This window comes from Aricia agestis, chromosome 20 (genome assembly GCF_905147365.1).
Source record: "Aricia agestis chromosome 20, ilAriAges1.1, whole genome shotgun sequence".
NCBI classification, from domain to species: Eukaryota; Metazoa; Arthropoda; class Insecta; order Lepidoptera; family Lycaenidae; genus Aricia; species Aricia agestis.
Window position 1 is genome coordinate 8,777,518 of NC_056425.1, and position 18,954 is coordinate 8,796,471.

Here is an 18,954-nt window from a genome sequence, read left to right on the forward strand (position 1 = left end):
AAATTTTATGAGCAAATGCTTTACTACATTTACTAGTGGAGTTTGATTTACAGTAGGCACTAAAGAGTTTGATGATAAAACTTCTATTTTGCAATACTGTTTATCGCAAATGGTTCGCGATCAACAAGATAAAAAATAAAGAAACATGTATGCAAAGATTCATTATAAACGGATTAGCTAAACCAAAAAAAAAACCCATCCTAAAATATACATCTTACGCGATTTAAAAATATATTTTCTGATAACTGAATAAAGATCACCAAAAATATCGTTCACGACAATATATTTCAAGATACACTTTCTAATTACACAAAACTTCTGTATTTCCCGATCTGTAATTTAGCTGTAAAACATCGCCAAAAAGACGTCTAAAACGCATTTTGCTTTACTATTCACCTTAAGATAGTAATTACCTAGGTTCCATATAATATCCACCAATTTTCCACCAAAGTTCCACATAATATTTACATACTAAATTGTAATCGTTCATATTTTTTGGAATGTAAATATATTGCAGTGAATCTTTGTACAGGAACCCAGGTAATTACTATCTTAAGCTGAATAATAACTCAAATATGGAAAATATTCTCTTATGGGAAATGATCTTGGTATTACGTTTGTATGAGAAATGCGATGGCACCCGGACTCTTAAGCGTAGAAACGATTTGGACAAAACGGATGAAGATACTCAGATGACTGATCTTTAAATCCCGTGAACGGAGGAAAAATAAAATAAGTTTTTATCACGGTTTATCGCGTAAGTCGTGAATTAAAAAGCCTAAATGCTTTTTAATACACTACTTACGCTTCTCGGTAACATTCGCAATCTTTCAGGATAAGAATGTCGAAATGTAGTCAATTCAATTCAATTTATTTCCAAGAAATTGGTACCTACAAAGGTCTTACAATTTATATTTGATCACAATTTCTGCCTCATGGGCGTAGAAATATTGTCATGTGGTTATCAGTTATGTCACACTAAATTAATGTCACACTAAATTACTAATAACTAAGTACATTAATACAATATTACTGTAGTCTGGAATAGACTAGTTTAAACTAAAAAAATAGACTAGTCTGTAATAGACTAAGGGCCTGTTTCACCACTTCCTGATAAGTGACGAATAGGCTATCCACCAATTAACTTGACAGATCGAGTATGGAGAATCTGTCAAAAAACGTTGTGAATAGCGTATTCGGCACTTTATCAGAAAGTGGTGAAACAGGCCCGAAGTCTAGTCTAAACTAATGCTAATTTGTCCGTTAGATAACTATAATTTGTCACTCCTTTTTCAGGCAACATAATATTAATAATAATTATCATCATTATATCAATGCCGAATAACATCATTATAACTGAATTGTGACTTGTTTTCTATTGTTTCAGACGGTGTCTATATCGATGCTGCTGCGGTACGCCCATCATCAGATATTCGTGTTCATTGGTAAGTCACTCATTTTATTTGAGTTAGGTAGCTAGTTATGCTCCTAAAAACTCCAAGAAGGCTCTACATTTTGACTAAATTAGAACTATCGCCTCGAGATCGCCTCGATGTCCTAAAATGTTACTTGAGAAACACCTGTATAACAATTAATTTGTCGTCCAAATCTATACTTGAATCTATCGCTTATGGAGTAAATTTAAACTTACGTAGACGTCATTTTTAGCTCTTTCGCATGTACATGTCGTGGCAATGTTGATTCAAATGCTTCAACATCCTTAGATCTGTATCATTAATAAGAATAATTAGTACATCTTGTAGCAACGACAGTTTTATTCTCCGACAATTCTAAGAAGCGACAAAATATATTACCGTGTAAAATCTCTCCGATTTTAGAAAGCAATTTTTTTATCACCGCATCTTGTTTCATTACACGTCGGGATGAAATACGTCGAACACTGCACAATCGAGTGGAACACGGCAATTATATTATTGTACTTTTTTGCCGAGCCCTGATCCGGCTCAGGATCTCTTTGTAATAAAAATAATTGCGAACAACCCCGGCGGCGGTGCCCCGGTACAAAAAATAAAAAAAACCTCACCAGGTCGGATTTTCTAGCGCTGCTTTGATCTGCCAATTAGCTGTACAGATAATTTGTTTTCTCATTCGCTCCTAGCCACTTGGCTTATAGCTTCAATTTGATGATTGCTTTCAACACCAATCTTATATTTTTCTGTTGAAGTGAAAAATGCGTAGAGCGAAGGATGCGTAGATGCGGCCAAAATGATACATTATATTTTTAGGTACAAGAAATATTATACCTATAACCTAACCTACCTGTAATGTTCTTCTGAATCTATTTTTCAATCGTAAAAAATTGGTTTCAATTTTGAAACAAAGATTTCTCGAAAAAAATAAACTTAACATTCTATTACAAGTGATCTAAATTGTAACTTTAAAATATAACCTACTAATACATTCTAAAGTATCATAATAAAAATTACAAACTTTGAGATTTTGTATAAACTTTAAAATTATTGACAAAAATCTTAATATATATATTTCTTGTGTGCGTGTGTATGTGACTGAACTCCTCCTAAACGACTGGACCAATTTTGATGAAATTTTTTGTGTGTGTTCGTGGAGATTCGAGAATGGTTTAGATTTACAGTTTGGTCTACTGGAAAATGTTTTTTCAATTAATTTCTTATTTATAAGGAGTTGTTGATTTTGGAATGTTTTACATTAGATCCGGCGGACGGCGCTATCATCGCATTCAATATTATTCTATTTCAATTTTAGTTTGTCCTGACAGATGGTGCCACGATTAATTTGAAAAAAATTTTGTTATTCAATTCATGTGCTGATTAAAATATTAAATAAATAACACATAGGCTACAATTTTAACCGACTTTCAAAATGGGGGAGGTGTTATGTTCGTTTTCTTATATTCAACGATTACTCCGCCGTTTGTTAACCGATTTTCAAAATTTTTCTTTTGGTATATAGGGTATCATCCCAATTTGGTATTATATTGAGAAAAGTGGTGATCTGATGAAGGATCCTTAAGTAATCGAGGGAACTCCTCAAAACTTATAGGGAAACATACGGTGACTTCGGTTTCGTGAGAAGTATTCTAAGCATATGCTACCAACAAGTAAGATTTTGCACCGAGATATACCTGGTATACCGTGGTTCGGAAGGTGCTGAGAGAATTCCTGATTCTTTATAGATACAAGTTTGGGAGTTTCGGCGTTGTTTTAAGAACAGAAAGCATATGCTACTATGCAAATTACATTCTTCATCATCATCATCATCATCATCACTACCATATTATACAATTTCATAGTCTTTTAGATCGAGACTCGAGTTTGTCAAGCGATAATTAAAAAAAATCTATATCTACCTTATATTATAAACCTGAAGAGTATGTTTGCTTGAACGCGTCAATCTCAGAAACTACAGGTCCGATTTAAAAACTTATCTCAGTGTTAGATAGATCATTTATCGAGTAAGACTCATCATTTATCGAGAAGGTTATATTATATTATTACTCTAAGACTAATACGACAGAAGAAACTCAGGAAAATGTGGGAAAAACGGGGGAAATATTTTTTATGGGAAAATGTACCTACGGATTCTGTAAAATTTCTAATTTACGCGGGCGAAGCCGCGCGGGACATCTAGTAACTATATAATATGTTTAGGTTCACGCAGCGTAACTGGGCGATAGCGGTCATTGACTCCCTGTCAAAAACTTGTCATTTTCTATATAAACCGCGATTGACAATAAGGTGTCAGATGTTGTCAATCGCGGCTTTGTATAGAAAGTGACAAGTTTTTGACAGGGAGTCAATGACCGCTACCGCCAAGTTACGCCGAGTGAACCTTAGTTGGTTTTATAAAAATCCTGTTAACACAAAATAGCGTTATTTAAGAATCTCCGGGATGTCTGGCCGTTGGTTTCTTCGTCCATCTACCGGTTACCTAGGTCTGTGAAAAAATCTAATTATTCCCACTGTTTCATAAAGCTTCGGACTAATCCCGGTTTACATGTTCCCAGTAAACGTTAACTCTCATTGTTGTCTTAATCAATATCATAATGGACGCCCAATGAATTTCAACTCTGAAGTGCAAGATTCGATGGTGATTGTTATTGACATAAAAATTATGAATGAAAAGGTTTAGACAGATGTTTTTTTTTATGCTAGCTCTTTCGCTATAAATGTCTATGGATAAAGCAATGTGACGAGCTCATTTTAAAGATGCACTGTGCCTTTTCGGCCTAAAGAAGCGCATACACGGGCAACAATTGGGGCAATAATTGCCCAGTGACACTAATGGACCGATCTGGAGCAATTAGTGGAGCAATATGGAGCAATTTCAATAAATTGCAGCAATTATTTCGGCGATATTGCTCCAGATATTTCATATCGCTCAATATCGCCGATACGAATTGACGAATATCCGATGGGCTCGTGTATGACAGTATTGCCTAGTAACTAGTTGATGAAGTTGCGCCATATCGCTCAATTGTATTGCGATGTATTGTGCAATATCGCTGCTTGCTGCTGCTTTTTGCCGAAAGTTGCTTGATGTAGTTGTGAGGTCAAAGTTGACGAGAATTGACTGGAGTGAAGCAATTTTAGTTGCCCCTTATAAGCGTCCCTTTAGAGTTTATGTGTCAAACTAGAGATTAAACTATAATGTCCACTAAAATTTGTCGAACTGTCCACTGAAGTTGCGTAAATGACAAAAATACATACTCAGACACAAACATGTTGTCTATGTTAGCGGTTACATACAATTTAAATTTTCGAGTCGGTTGTCAGCTGAATTATTTATAATCTTAGCAGTGTTTATGTTCCCGCCTTAGCAGGGAACTCGGGACGTCGGTATGGGGCCGTCGCCCATGACATCGAGTCCCGGGTAGGCCAGGATGCGCTAGGTTTTCCAGCGCATCGTCGCGGAGTAATGTGGAATGGTGTCCACGAGTTGAGCCTGAAGAGGCAGAGGTGGTGGGGCTGCGGTCGTGTATCACGCGTGTCCCACCTTCAGGAGCAGGAACATCGTTGGGGTTCTAGTGGGTGGTCCTCCCCAGGCCCCGGAGTTGCGTAAACGCATTCCCCCAACGTAAAAAAAAGGTAGTGTTTATGTTAAGGTTTCATTGATAAATGAATGAAAAATATATTTCTCGAAGATTTTCTTTCTATATCCTTTGAGCGTTTAAAAATATGAAGAAGATAAAATGTTTTTATAAAGACTACACAGATATAATCGTTCAAAGGTGATACCTATCTGAGCTCTCGAAGTTTCGTTTGTATAGTATTGAGGCACAATATCGGATGAAGGCAAATCTTCTCAATGGGCTCTAGTTGGTTGCCATGGCGACTCATCCCCACATCTGAGGTTATTGAAAAATATACTCCGGGTTTAAAGGCTGGAAAATTCTCTACCTTTGTCCGGGATGTTATCGCGTTTGTCGCTTAATTTCTTTATGTATAAGCCTTTTATGCTTCTCCCTGTGCAGATTTTGTGATAGAGCTCCGTATGAAAAATATGTCAGTTGTTATTTTGAATTAAAAATTTTCTATGGAAAAATATCTTTCAATAGGTTTTTATTTATTTATTAACCCTTTCATCCTATTATACGAGCGCTTGGTTATAATCTAAGTTGAATATAAAATAAATGATATAAATAAAGATGATACAAATAAAATATGGATGGGCAGAATTTTCGGATTTTGCCCATATTTTTTCTTTGTCTCATTTTCCCTAATATTCCCTAATTCTACAAATAATAAAGGAAACGAAGTTTAATTATAACTTAATCATAGTAAAATAATAATAATTTATTTAAGCACCAATTTATGCAAAAAATCTAAATATTACATTTTAATTTACAGTAAATTAACCTCCTTGGAGTCCCGGGAAAGATTAGGTCCATAGTTTTTATCCTAAAAAATACTGTAACAAATTGTATAGTTTTTGGTGCAACGACGTTGTTGGCAACATCTTATTTTATAAAGACCCCACCGTATTACAAGTAGGACTCGTTCATTTAAGTATCTCGGATTGGTAATTTCCGATGTTCCGATTCCGGCTTATTTGCCGTCGATCGTTCGCGTGGCTTCTTATGCCTTTACAGGCGCTCCGGAGAAAATTGCATTTCTCCACACAACGAGTATTTGCATGACTAGATGTGGAGATGCTAAGTGGGTACTTGTGACTTGCCGGTTTGTTGACGAGGAAGATCGCGTGCATTTAAGAGGATACACCAGGGGCGAGAGAAATTGAAAATAGATATTTGAAAATGTATTGCTGTCTCACCAAACTCAAGGCTCCGACCGCAGAGCGCGATAGAGACAACACGACAAAAGTTCTAATAAAACAACAGAAAATCATCGATTCGTTGTCCGCTGATTCCTTCTCCAAAACTTAACCGATTTATGTACTTTTTTCATTAAGAATTAAAGCAAGGCTTGAGCTGTGTTCCTATGTTTTATTTTTTTTGGTATATTTTAGCCAGTTTTGTTTTCTGTGTGTTTGAACACAGAGGAAAATCTTGCATCTTTTTTAGTTTTTGGACGTTCTTATCTTTTTTAATAATAAAATTATGAAAAAAAAGAAAACATAGGGACATGCTAATAGTGGCCATAGATATTCAGGAAAAAAATCATAACTCTACCGGCATTATCCAGGGAGGAAACAGGGGACAGCGTTTGTATGGAAAAATGGCGGTGTGGACTCCTCTTAAGTGTTAACTCGGTAACGTGTTTTCATGTTAATGTGGGCCATAGTAATGTTGTAAATTCGAATATGTATCTGCTTGCCTATTTATTTCTTACCTACCTACCGCGTCAATTAAAACCGATAGCTAGGTTTAGATTCAATTTTGTGTGGAGATAGTTTAATTTACTTAAAAATATGGTGTTCCTGAGCGATAGCGCAATGAACGCTTAGTAACTTAAGGGTCAATTTATATTAGCGCAGAGTCGAAACGCATCGAAGCGAAGTATCAAAACTGAACATAGCAAATTCAACCTTAACCTCAAAGCGTTAACGCACACTAACATTACATCTGAGAATTTTTAAAGGCGCGCGCGCGTCGGGCGCATCTGCGCGAATTCGCGCGCATGCGCCTGACCAACGCTGGTTGATCTCGCAGAAGTAATGTGTGCGATACGTTCTTCAGTTAAGGTTGAATTTTCTGTATACAGCTTTTGGGAATTCGCTTCGCTGCGCTTCGACTCTGCCCTACTATAAATTGTCCCTAATATAAATAATTACAATACGGTAGAACCACTCGGTCGTGATCTTAAACGTAATTTGCTCAACGGCAATAAGTTTTACGCGCGTGCAACCCATACATAATAGTTTTGCTACTAAAATGTTTTGTATAATATATCAGTGCACATATTAAGAGGATTCCACACCGCCATTTTTTCCATACAAACGTTGTCCCCTGTTTCCTCCCTGGATAATGCTAGTAGAGTTATAATTTTTTTCCTGAATATCTACGGCCACTAATACAATGTCCCTATGTTTTCTTTTTTTTCATAATTTAATTATTAAATAAGATATGAACGTTCAAAAACCCAAAAAAATGGCCAGATTTTCCACTGTGTTCAAACGTCCAGAAAACAGATTTGGATAGATTATACAAAAAAAGCAAAACATAGGAACACAGCTCAAGCCTTTTTTTAATCTTTAATGAAAAAAGTACTTAAATCGGTTAAGTTTTGGAGAAGGAATCAGGGGACAACGAATCGTTGATTTTCTGGATTTTCTGCAGTTGTCTCTATCGCGTTCTGCGGTATAGGCTTGAGGTAAGGGAGACAGCTATAGATATTACACGTACTTTTTTTTCATTTCTCTAGCCGCTGTGGTATCCTCTTAAGTGCGCACGCACATAATAGGGCACCTATTCAGGCAGGTGCCTTAATACCTTATTCAGACGATGTGAAGGTCTACAACATATTTCTATTTATGTAATGAAAATTAAATAATTTCCTAGAATATTCTGAAAAGCCATCATAATTTTATGTGAGCAATATTGAAAAATTTTCCCAATAATTTTCTTGTATCGGAGGTATCGGGAATTGTATAAACTTATCTAATTTGTATATTTTTGCCGTCGTAAGCCGATTTACGTAATAATTATTTCGCTTTAAACGTAAATCTTTACAAGTTGTCGAGGGGGCGATGGGGATACCCAAATTACTAATTATATTTTGCTGAAGTAAAGTTGGCTTAAAGCCATAGAAAGACGGATGCAATTTTTTATTAACTTACCTTTCTACTTAAAAATGAAAAAAAATATATTTGAAAGGGCTAACTTGAACGCGCTAATCACAGGAACTACTGGTCCGATTTGAAAAAAAATTCCATTGTTAGATAGCCCATTTATTGAGGAAGGCTATAAGCTATATTTTGTCACTCTAAGACTAATAGGAGAATGTGGAAAAAAACGGGAGAAATTATTTGAAAGGGCTTATCTCGCGAACTACTGGAGCAATTTCTATGTTATTTGGCACAGATAAGAAGTAGATCACGTGAAGGATCATAGGCTATCGATTTTAATCATTTTTTCAGTGGCTATATATTAAATACCCGTGCGACGCCGCGCCGGGGCGGTAATAAAGTAAAGAGATAGCTTCGTTTGTAAGCATTGAAAACTTGATTAGGCTTCCTTACTACTTGCCCTGGCCTTGGCCGATTTCGATGATATTTAGTATTGGCATAAAGTAAAGTACAAGGAATGACATAGGCTACTAAGTATCTTGATAAAATGTACGATTCTGCTCTTTTGCGTGCACGAAATACCATCAGTTCAACTTTAAATATTTTTTGGTTTTTTAACTGAATATTATGTACATTTTTACATTTTCCAATCCTTATCGCCCGTTCTCAATAACCTGTCTAAAATGTAGTCTTATCACAGTCGGCCGTTGGCAATCGTCGGCGGATTATCACCAATTACCCGCCTGCTGCTCCGAGAGCCCTCGAGTAGGGCAGATTCAACTACTTGATAATTTCACGAATACTAAGCCTTCGTTGTGTCGAGTGCCTTTAAGATGTCATACTTGATGTACTTTACGTTGGAGCTTTAGGAAATATGGTTTTATTTGTTTCGAAGGTAGAGTCTAGTCAGACTTTTAAGTGAGTATGTAAGTTCGGTGACAAATTTTCGGGCGCGCGTATTTTAGTGTTAAATGTCCCGATCCTCGCGGCACGCGACCTCGACCAACTAAAATTCAGATAAAATGCCACTTTATGACCTAGGCTATAGTTTTCGTTTTCACTCGACATTGGTCTAGCGGGGTCGCTAGACCAATATCTAGGCCATTACAAAGCAAAATGAAACCTACAGGATAATAAAGTATACCTTTAGGTGCAATTTACTTCGTAATCAGACATTAGTTTTTATAACACCCAAGTACCTATTTAGATAAGTGTTTTTTTTTATATTAGACGACCTCTGTGGCTCAGTGGTGAGCGCGTTGGTAGCTCAAGCCAGGGGTCGCGGGTTCGAATCCCGTCGATGGAACAAAAAGTTTTCAATGTTCCCGGGTCTGGATGTGTATTAAATATGTGTATGATATAATAAAAATCTTAAATATATGTATAGTATAAAAGTATTAAATATATTTACGTTGTCTGGTACCTGTAACACAAGTCCTTTAGGTATTTAGCACGGGGCCAGACTGACGTGGTGTGAAGCGTCCATAGATATTAAAAAATAAAAAAAATATGGTCCTTTGTATTTAGACGATCCTTTAACACAACTAGATGTTCAAACCCTTGCAAAGGCGTTAGAAAGGGGTTCATTTTTCAAATTGTCGTTTAATTTTACACACGATTTTTATTGCTCTCCTAGGGAAATGAATATGAATCTTTTAAGTACTAGGAAAAGGAATTTAAAAACGTTTAATATCCGGCGCTGATACCACAATACAGCAAACAGTAGACTAACTTCATACTAGATGGCCCAACCCAAATCAAGCGCACACACCGTAAATTTAGTCAGCTTGAAGTATTAAAAAGATATCGCGTCGTGAGCTTGTAATAGTTGTTACTGTATATAACAAGTTTGTATAATCGAGAAAGAATAGTAAACGTGTACTATAATAATATTATGATTTTTATCCTATGTTTATATGGTCATATGGTCACGCCAAACTTGTCTCGTTGAGCGAGTGTAAAGTTTAAACGGCCAATCTAGACACAATATTTCATATAAATTGTCAAAAAATGTGTGCATTATTAGCATGTTATTTGCATCATTTAATCTACTTTATTTTACATTGTGTCGATACTGTGCAATAGCAGTAATGTTTGTAATTTGTACAAAATTCAGTGCCTCGTCATTTGCATCACACCTTATTTTCAAGGACACGTCTAAGTTAATCTACTGTATTTTACACTGTGTCGATACTGTGCAGTGTGCAATAGCAGTGCATTGTATGAAATTTTGTGCCCTGTTATTTTGATTATAATTTATAACTGAATTTTAAGGTCACGGCTGAGCTGATCTACTGTATGACATTACACTGTGTCGATACTGTGCAATAGCAGTAAATCGTGCTCGCAATAACGCACGGCGCTGCGATATTAATATCGCGTGATGAATGATGAGCGATGATGCAATATACTTTACATGCTGCTTATCTCTCACGAAAATAGACAACTTCAAAATGGGGAGAAAGTGGTTTTGTAAAATTGCTCGAAAATTTTGAATTTTGTAGAGACAATAGAACAAAAGTTTTTATTTAGGGAGTCTATGTTGGTCTACGGCAATGGTTCCCAAACTTATTTGTCTACTGCCCACTTTGAGAACAAATTATGTTTTAGCGCTCCCCATAGTTTCCATTTAAAATTCATCCAGACAAAATAACCCCCCAAGCTTCCACACAACGCCCCCATTTTTTTTCTGGGTTCGACACCGCCTTCCCACCCTTTAGACCTTCAGCGCCCACAAGGGGGCGTTATCGCCCACCTTGGGAAAGGCTGGTCTACGGCGTAGTCGATAAACGAGGTAGGCTCATAAAATATGTTTCTAAAAATTACTGTATCAATGAGTTAAGTGTCGCATAGCCTGAAAACCAATTCTCGGTGTTTTATTAATTTTTTTATGGACGCTTGACACCACGTCAGTCTGGCCCCGTGGTAAGTACCTGAAGGACTTGTGTTACGGGTACCAGACAACGGAAATATATTTAATACCTTTATACTATACATACATTTAAGATTTTTATTATATGATACACATATTTAATACACATCCATGACCCAGGAACTTTGAAAACTTTTTGTTCCGTCGACGGGATTCGAACCCGCGACCCCCGGCTTGAGCTACCAATAGCCCACCAACTGAGCCACAGAGGTCGTCAATGGTTTTAATTCAAGTAATAATGTACGAAGTTTAAAAGGGCTACGCGACTCGACGCAATGTCGTAGAGGTGGTCTACGGCGTAACACTCGCTACGTAGAGCTCTACGATTCTATTAATTTTTTGTCTTCTGCTTCTGCTTTCTATAGTATGTGCGTTTTATGATGATATGCGACATGCGTGACACATTATAATTGACAATAGTAGGGAAGTTACCTAACAAAAATTAATCGATAATTTAAAAATATCGAATCACTTCGTAAAGGAATTGCATTCGAAATTATCGATTTCGTACTGACATTTCAGTGGTGCCGGCGATTTAAGGTGGTCGCTCTTTTTTATCGATTTGATTTCGATTCAACAGAGTCAATCTCTATTGACATAAGTTCCATTTCATGCATCTGAAGTTTTTCAAATGTATTCGTAACAATAATTTTATACTCCAATTTCACAGTTAATATTTATAATTTTATATTAATAAGTTAGCATTTAGCAACTTTTCATTTTTATTCATTAACAATTATGGGAAATATTTGTTTTTGTAGATGGAATATAATTTATTACATTTTGATTTTTTTGTTTTCTTGTAAAAAAAAACCCGTAGCAAGAAATATGAGAAGTGTCACCCATATCATCTTAAAACGCACAAACTATAGTGCAATACAATAAGATGTTGCTTGTCGTTCGTGTAGGAATTCGATTCTTGCGCGGGAACCGTACCGTACATTTTTTACGATAGATATTCCTCTATAATTGTACTGAATTTCCATACAAAATAATTATTTATTATATTTGAGCACGTAAAAGACAGAAAACACACACTTTCTAATAAATGATATTTCTAGATTAACGTTAATATTGTTGTTATTAATCCATGTCTAATGTTATATAGCATAGCATTTGTTTAAATTACATTTCAATACAAGTATAGTTATGTTAAAAAAATGCTTTGATTAATCCATAATGAAATGTTTTAATGAAATCAATGAATTATAATGTTTTTAAACGAATAGTATTGGTGAATTGTAAAATGTAATAAACAAAATATGATAATGGCCTTTTAATTATTTAGTAAAATATGATGTTTTAATTAAATTTAAATCAAATGCTTTCAATGTAGTCAATTAATTGTAACTAGAGATCGCCCAGTGGTCGAAATTCGACCTTAGTTTCAACGACATTAGGACTACTACGTTTAATTTGTAAAAAAATATTGACTTTATCATATATTTTTTTCAACTCTCGTCTCTGGGACTCAGCTGATCTCAGACTGGCTGTGTAAGCATTGTCTAATAGTATCTAAGATTCAATAAAAAAAACTATAATCCATTTTTAATTTGTCAAATTGTTGTCAACAGACTTCAACCATAAATAAAAGAGTATATTAAGTCGTATGTATGGGCTTGTCACTCAAAAATCTGTCATTTCTCATGTGTGTGTGTTGTAGTGTGTGTTATGTTTTATTTGTTAAAAAAATGTATGATAAAAGCATAATTTCAAAATAATATTAGTTCGATGCACTCCTGCACCATATAAACTATAACTGTGCAAAATTTCATGCACCTACGTTTCCCCATTTTTCGTAAAAAGGGTTACAAAGTTTTTCGTTCGCGTATTAATATTATGATGATGTAATACTTGAACCGAATACTATTATTGATAACAATATTAATATTATGCACGTATTTTATTAAAAAAATATTTAACAATTGCTTATAGATTAAAGACTATTTTTATTTTTATTTACTTTATAATGTTATATGAGTGACTACACAACTCTTCCACACCTCTCAATTTCCAACTAAACCAGGGCGGATCTCCACATGGGCGGGCGGGATTATCCGTGGCCGGTACGCTAACGAAAAGACTATAAAACCTTTATCTTATTACGTATGTCACGACTACACTACGTCAGGGTTGATACTGTACCCCGATTCTTTATTTTAATGCAACATTGATGCAGCTTCGTCCTTTATCATGTCTGTTTTCTAACGATCAACAAAATAGTATTCGCATGAAATTTTAAACCATGCTTAATGCAGTTGCTCAAGTTCGATCCAGTTTGTTTCACCCGCATGCAAGAACCTGTAAACACCACCACCACACAAGCAATAATGTTGGCAAATCCGTGCAAGGCCCCTCACCACCATGCAGGTTGAAAACCTCGACGCGCGTTTCGCCCCAACACCGGAGCATCCTCAGGATGTGGACTCTACGAACAACGTCCGTCAAATCAGTCAGACTTGACGGACGTTGTTCGTTCGTTCGCGAGTATACGCGTTCTGTGTGCGGCGGCACTCACTCATTTACTTAAAGGTGGAAGTTTATTTCGCGAAATATTGCTAAAAATAATAACAAACTAAATTTTAAGCTATGGATTTCCGCAAAGTAATGCCTGATTCCATTAACTATTTAAAAGTTAATTAAACATGAAGTGTGGGCGTTTGCCATTCCAACATGATAATTTTTGCTGTATGATAGAAATCAACCCTTTTTTTTCTTTAACAAAGAATAAAGCTGAATTAAAATACTCGCAGCATAGAACAGTAGAATCAAGTTACTGGGTTCGACTCCGTCAGTTTTAAATCCTGTTTTGTCGGTAATTGTGCACTTTTTCCCCGCATGCGAGTGTACTGTGTAATGCGTTTTTTCAGCGTCAACTGTAATGTGATAATGAAAGGGGTGTTACGTGTACAGTTAAATGGAAATGACTAACTCCACAATTAGTAGCACGAGCTTTAGCTCGGCTATGTCTCTCTGCTACGGTGGTCACACTAATACTTATAATAAATGCCAAAATGTGTCTGTCTGCTTCCTTTTCACGCCCAAACAACTGAACCAATTCTGTTAACATTTTGTGATAAACGAACTTGCGGGCGTAATCTAATATTTAATGGCTCATTTTCATTGGTCGTTAAATATTCGTTTGGAAGGGTTATCTATTTAACTATACACAATAATAATAATAATATCTATGGACGCTTGACACCACGTCAGTCGGCCACCGTGCTAAGTACCTGAAGGACTTGTGTTGCGGGTACCAGACAACGGAAATATATTTAATACTTTTATACTATACATATATGTAAGATTTTTATTATACGATACACATATTTAATACACATCAACCAAGGAACTTTAAAAACTTTTTGTTCCGTCGGCGGTGACTTTCGAATCCGCGACCCAATCGCAACAATAGAATGTGACTATGTAAAATTATAGGAATTGCATAAAAATACAAATCCTGAGACTGTTTGCTATCATTAATATTTTTATTAGCTTTTGGTCATTGCAATTTATACATCCACTTTAAAATTATAAGACAATTATCCCCGTATCGAACACATAAAGATTCGTCTCATGTATACATAAGGTGTCCCGTTGTCGGGTCGTAAAGAATGATGCTGTGTGTCCCGCGGCGCAGTCGACACCATTACTTCTCGTCCATGAAAAATTCATACCCAGCCGTTTGATCGCGTTAGCGGCGCGCCCGCGTGGACCGTACCTCTTCCAGTGTTGCCAGCTCTGTTTTACGACGTGGCGACGACGAAAAATCGAAAGAGTCTGTTACAAGACTGAAAACGTTTAATTTTTAGTAATGATACAGAAGTAAAAGGTTGTTCGTTTGCATCGAAATTTTGATGAAATTTGGCATAGATATAGAATAGATCACCGGGAAATTTGGCATATATACATAAATTATAGGGAACGGAGAAGGACAAGGATACGTTTTATCGCGGTAAAATGTACGATTACTCTTTTTACGTGGGCGGTTCTGCAAGGAACTTACAGTTTATAATAATTTGACTACATGCAAAATTATATGTACTTGACATTGCCAGGACACGTGGGTGTGAAACAGCAGCTGTATCTTTAGTGAAACTTGACAAAATGGCAGCGTTATTTCTAATTGTAATAACAACTAGACACCGTCCTTGTAGCAACGTAATAAAGATTTAAACTTTTCAACTGACTTTTAAATGTAGTGAAAATTTGGCAACATTGTCTTTGCATATATCTATCTCGTTCCTCACTATACCCATCTCATTCTCACACTCATACGTGCACTCTGGGGCACAGTAAAGGTAGCTTATGGCCCGCTGCCTCGCCGAGCCTCACTAAATATTACTGCATCCGGAATGCACCCTAAAAGCGAATGTCGGCTATAACCGTTTATATCTGTTTATCTGGTTGGATTTTTCATTTAAAATGAGATGTGATTAAATGTTGAACGCTTTGCATACGTTTTTGTTTGTTTCCAGTTTCGGTTATTATTCATGATTTAGTGAATCAGTACTTAATTATATAAAATTAATTGTTTCGATTCATAGATCCAGTGCAAATTAAATGCGGGTTTCATATATTTTCTGTGTATGAAAATAAATTCCTACCAGTATATTTTTGTTGAATTGAAACAATCCATAGCGAATAAGTAGCCGCCCTAACGAAAAACCTCTTAAAACTGTTACGTTAGTAAATAAGTATCCTAGTGATTAATATATTTTTTTTACAGTGGACCTTCTCCAAATGCTGGAATTCAACGTAACAGTGTCGTTCCCGGCGGCTCCGTTGCTCACCGTCATACTGGCGTTAGTGGGTAAGTACTCTTTTAAACATAAATATATTATACCTAGCGGAATAGAGCAACAATCTCAAGCTGTCAAACGTAACCAAAATTGGTTTTCATCTGTGTGAAAAATATGTGGACGTATACACTTACACAAGCATGATTGAACATGAATTCTATGAGATTATATTGTCAACGTGCGGTACGTGCCGACTGGACGTCAAAAAAAAGAGTGCTGCTGTCATGTATCACACGTCTCTTTCTAGGCCTTTGTTTCTCTATTCCGCTAGGTAAGCGAATTTAAAAAAACGTTATGCTTTTAAAAGAATAGAGTATACGACGAATTTAAATGCGTAAAGGACGCTCGTAATAGGAACGCGCTTACAACCGGTGTCAGCATCATTTACTATAAAGTATTATTAATATTGCAAAGAAAATCGCTAGTTTTGATGTCAAATATCAAAACAAGCGATAGCTTCGAATATTGCTCCATTTCTTTCTTCCATCTCTATGCTGTCATCCTGGATTATTTTCAATCTTTGAAAAAGTATCAAAAATATTATTATACATCGTGTTATTTTAGTGTTGTTCATATTTGGAAAAGTTCGTATTCCAATTCAAATGTTTTACAAAATATTTTTTAAAAAGATGAGATGAAATCACATTTTCGCAATTCCAATATATTTTTATCATAGTGAAAACGTACTCGAAAGTTTGTCGAGATTAATTCGAAAGTATTCGCGTCGAAATAATCGAATCGTATCGAATTGAATCCGGAGAAATTCCGCATATTGATCCGAGCGGAAGTGCCGGAAGAGTTTCAAAGATACCCCGAATTGGAATGGATTTTTGGGTAACTTGCCTACCGGATTTTGTAGCTTATTGGATCTTGCTCGTTGACAATTGGGATGAATTGAGAGTTGACACCTTTTTTGAGAAAAAAAGGTAGGTTGATTTTCTACATGTCAAAGAAAGTTAAAAAGTAAAGAACTGTGCAGAATACAGTTTGATGAGGCTGGAAAACTCGTTTAGAAAGCTAGCTTAAAAGGAGTCCACACCGCCGTTTTTCCATACAAACGTTGTCCCCTGTTTCCTCCCTGGATAAAGCCGGTAGAGTTATGATTTTTTTCCTGAATATCTATGGCCACTATTAAGCATGTTTTCTTTTTTTATAATTATTAAAAAAGATAAGAACGTCCAAAAACCCAAAAACTGGCCAGATTTTCCTCTGTGTTCAAACACCCAGAAAACAAAACTGGCTAAAATATACAAAAAAAAACATAGGAACACAGCTCAAGCCTTGCTTTAATTCTTAATGAAAAAAGTACTTAGATCGTTAAGTTTTGGAGAAGGAATCAGCGGACAACGAATCTAATATTTTCTGTTCTTTTATTAGAACTTTTGTCGTGTTGTCTCTATCGCGCTCTTCGGTATGAGTCTTGAGTCGGCATTTTCAAATACCTATTTTCAATTTCTCTCGCCCCTGGTGTATCCTCTTAAGAGGATAGGAGAATAGGTATTTGAAAATGTATTGTTGTCTCACCAATCTCAAGTATTATATAGTTGTCCTATAATGCGACTATTTTCACAATAAGGCGAAATAAAGCAGACTATGGTTCTCTTTATTTATCACATAACATCGAAGCTGTCTTATACACATTAGAAACCTAATGAGAATATTTACTAGACCATAATTCGAGTCTCATCACGGTGCGCCTCCCAAACAAATTGCTTTCCTGCAACTTCGCAAAGGCAAGTGTCGGGGCGCACTCGTGTAAAACTTGCGGTCTTTTGACGTCTGCTGTTCTCACTTTGAGTGTGGGGTCTTATGACTTAATGCCCGCAGAACTTGGCGTCTCGCTTGCAACGTTTGCGAACGCGTCTTAATTTTAAGCTCCTTATGTGTTTTCGTGTTCGTTTGTGGTGCTATTATTATTGGAGTCTGAAATTATTCGCTAGCAATGCCGTACGAGTATTGGTATCGTTTATAATCACTCAAATAGCAAGAAATCTATTTATAAAACATACAGTGGATAATTAGTGTTAAATTGTAGAGATTTAAAAACCATAAATTGTATTTTACTATCGTTTAGTTTGGGACAGGTCATACTAATCACTCCTGATTCAGTTTGTCTCATCGGCTAGTTTTATTTTCTACTAGATTATGTCTTACGCCATTTGATGCACAAATTCCATGTACTATCAGAGAAGTTGATTCTTAAGTATTTGGTCGGGTTTTGCCAAGTTGACAAATCACAGATAATAATAATAATAAGTATTTATTCAGTACATACACATACACATTACACCACATTACAATAAATATTTCACAAAAAAGGGCAAAAAGTATATAGAAAACAAAGATGATGACTTATACATATTATATCCCGCGTTCCATTTGATGTTAACAACGATCAAAACACTCAAAATGCCTATTAACTATTTTGAGCGTTTTTATCGTTTTTAACATCAAATGGAACGCGGGGTAAGTTTACAAAATCCGAGCAAATGACGTAGGTCCGTCAACTGTCTATTTTTATTTATGTGAATTAATTTCTTAGATAGTACATGTCAAAAATGTAGCTACACCTAAATAATTCCTTCTTATATAACATACTCCATACATTTAAAGTATGTATGATGTATTTAAATATCCCCTTATATCGACTGGATGTTTCACGCCATTCGATGCACAAATTCCATTTTAAAAATGTAGCTCCACCTAAATCATTCCCTCTTATATAAAAATACTAGGTACATACATTTATAGGAGTATGTAAATATCGTATATCCGGTGTCTTATATCCCCTTATATCGGCCGGATGTTTCAGTATCACGTGTCGGGTCGGGCGTCTTGCGTTAGTAGGTCGGTCGATTCAACAAGTCGCCTGTTGCGCGCCGGGCGCCTGTTGCGCCCCGCAGACGCCGTGATGACGGCAAATTGATATATAATGAGGCCGGTGATTAGGATATGTGGATAATGACTAGGTATTTGATTGGAGAGATAAAGAAGGTGCGTTGGCGTATTCATCGTAAGATGTCGTCTACACTA

General features: G+C 36.0%; 1 protein-coding gene across 4 annotated transcripts in view; it reads left to right on the forward strand.

The window, feature by feature from the left end:
- LOC121737019 (membralin) overlaps nucleotides 1–18,954 on the forward strand; it is a 140,658-nt gene that overhangs the window by 23,742 nt on the left and 97,962 nt on the right. For all 4 annotated transcript variants that reach the window (XM_042128537.1, XM_042128536.1, XM_042128538.1 and 1 more), the window contains exons 7-8: nucleotides 1,388–1,445; nucleotides 15,849–15,932. In XM_042128537.1, coding sequence (XP_041984471.1) covers nucleotides 1,388–1,445; nucleotides 15,849–15,932 — 142 coding nt within the window. The remainder of the gene's footprint in view (nucleotides 1–1,387; nucleotides 1,446–15,848; nucleotides 15,933–18,954) is intronic.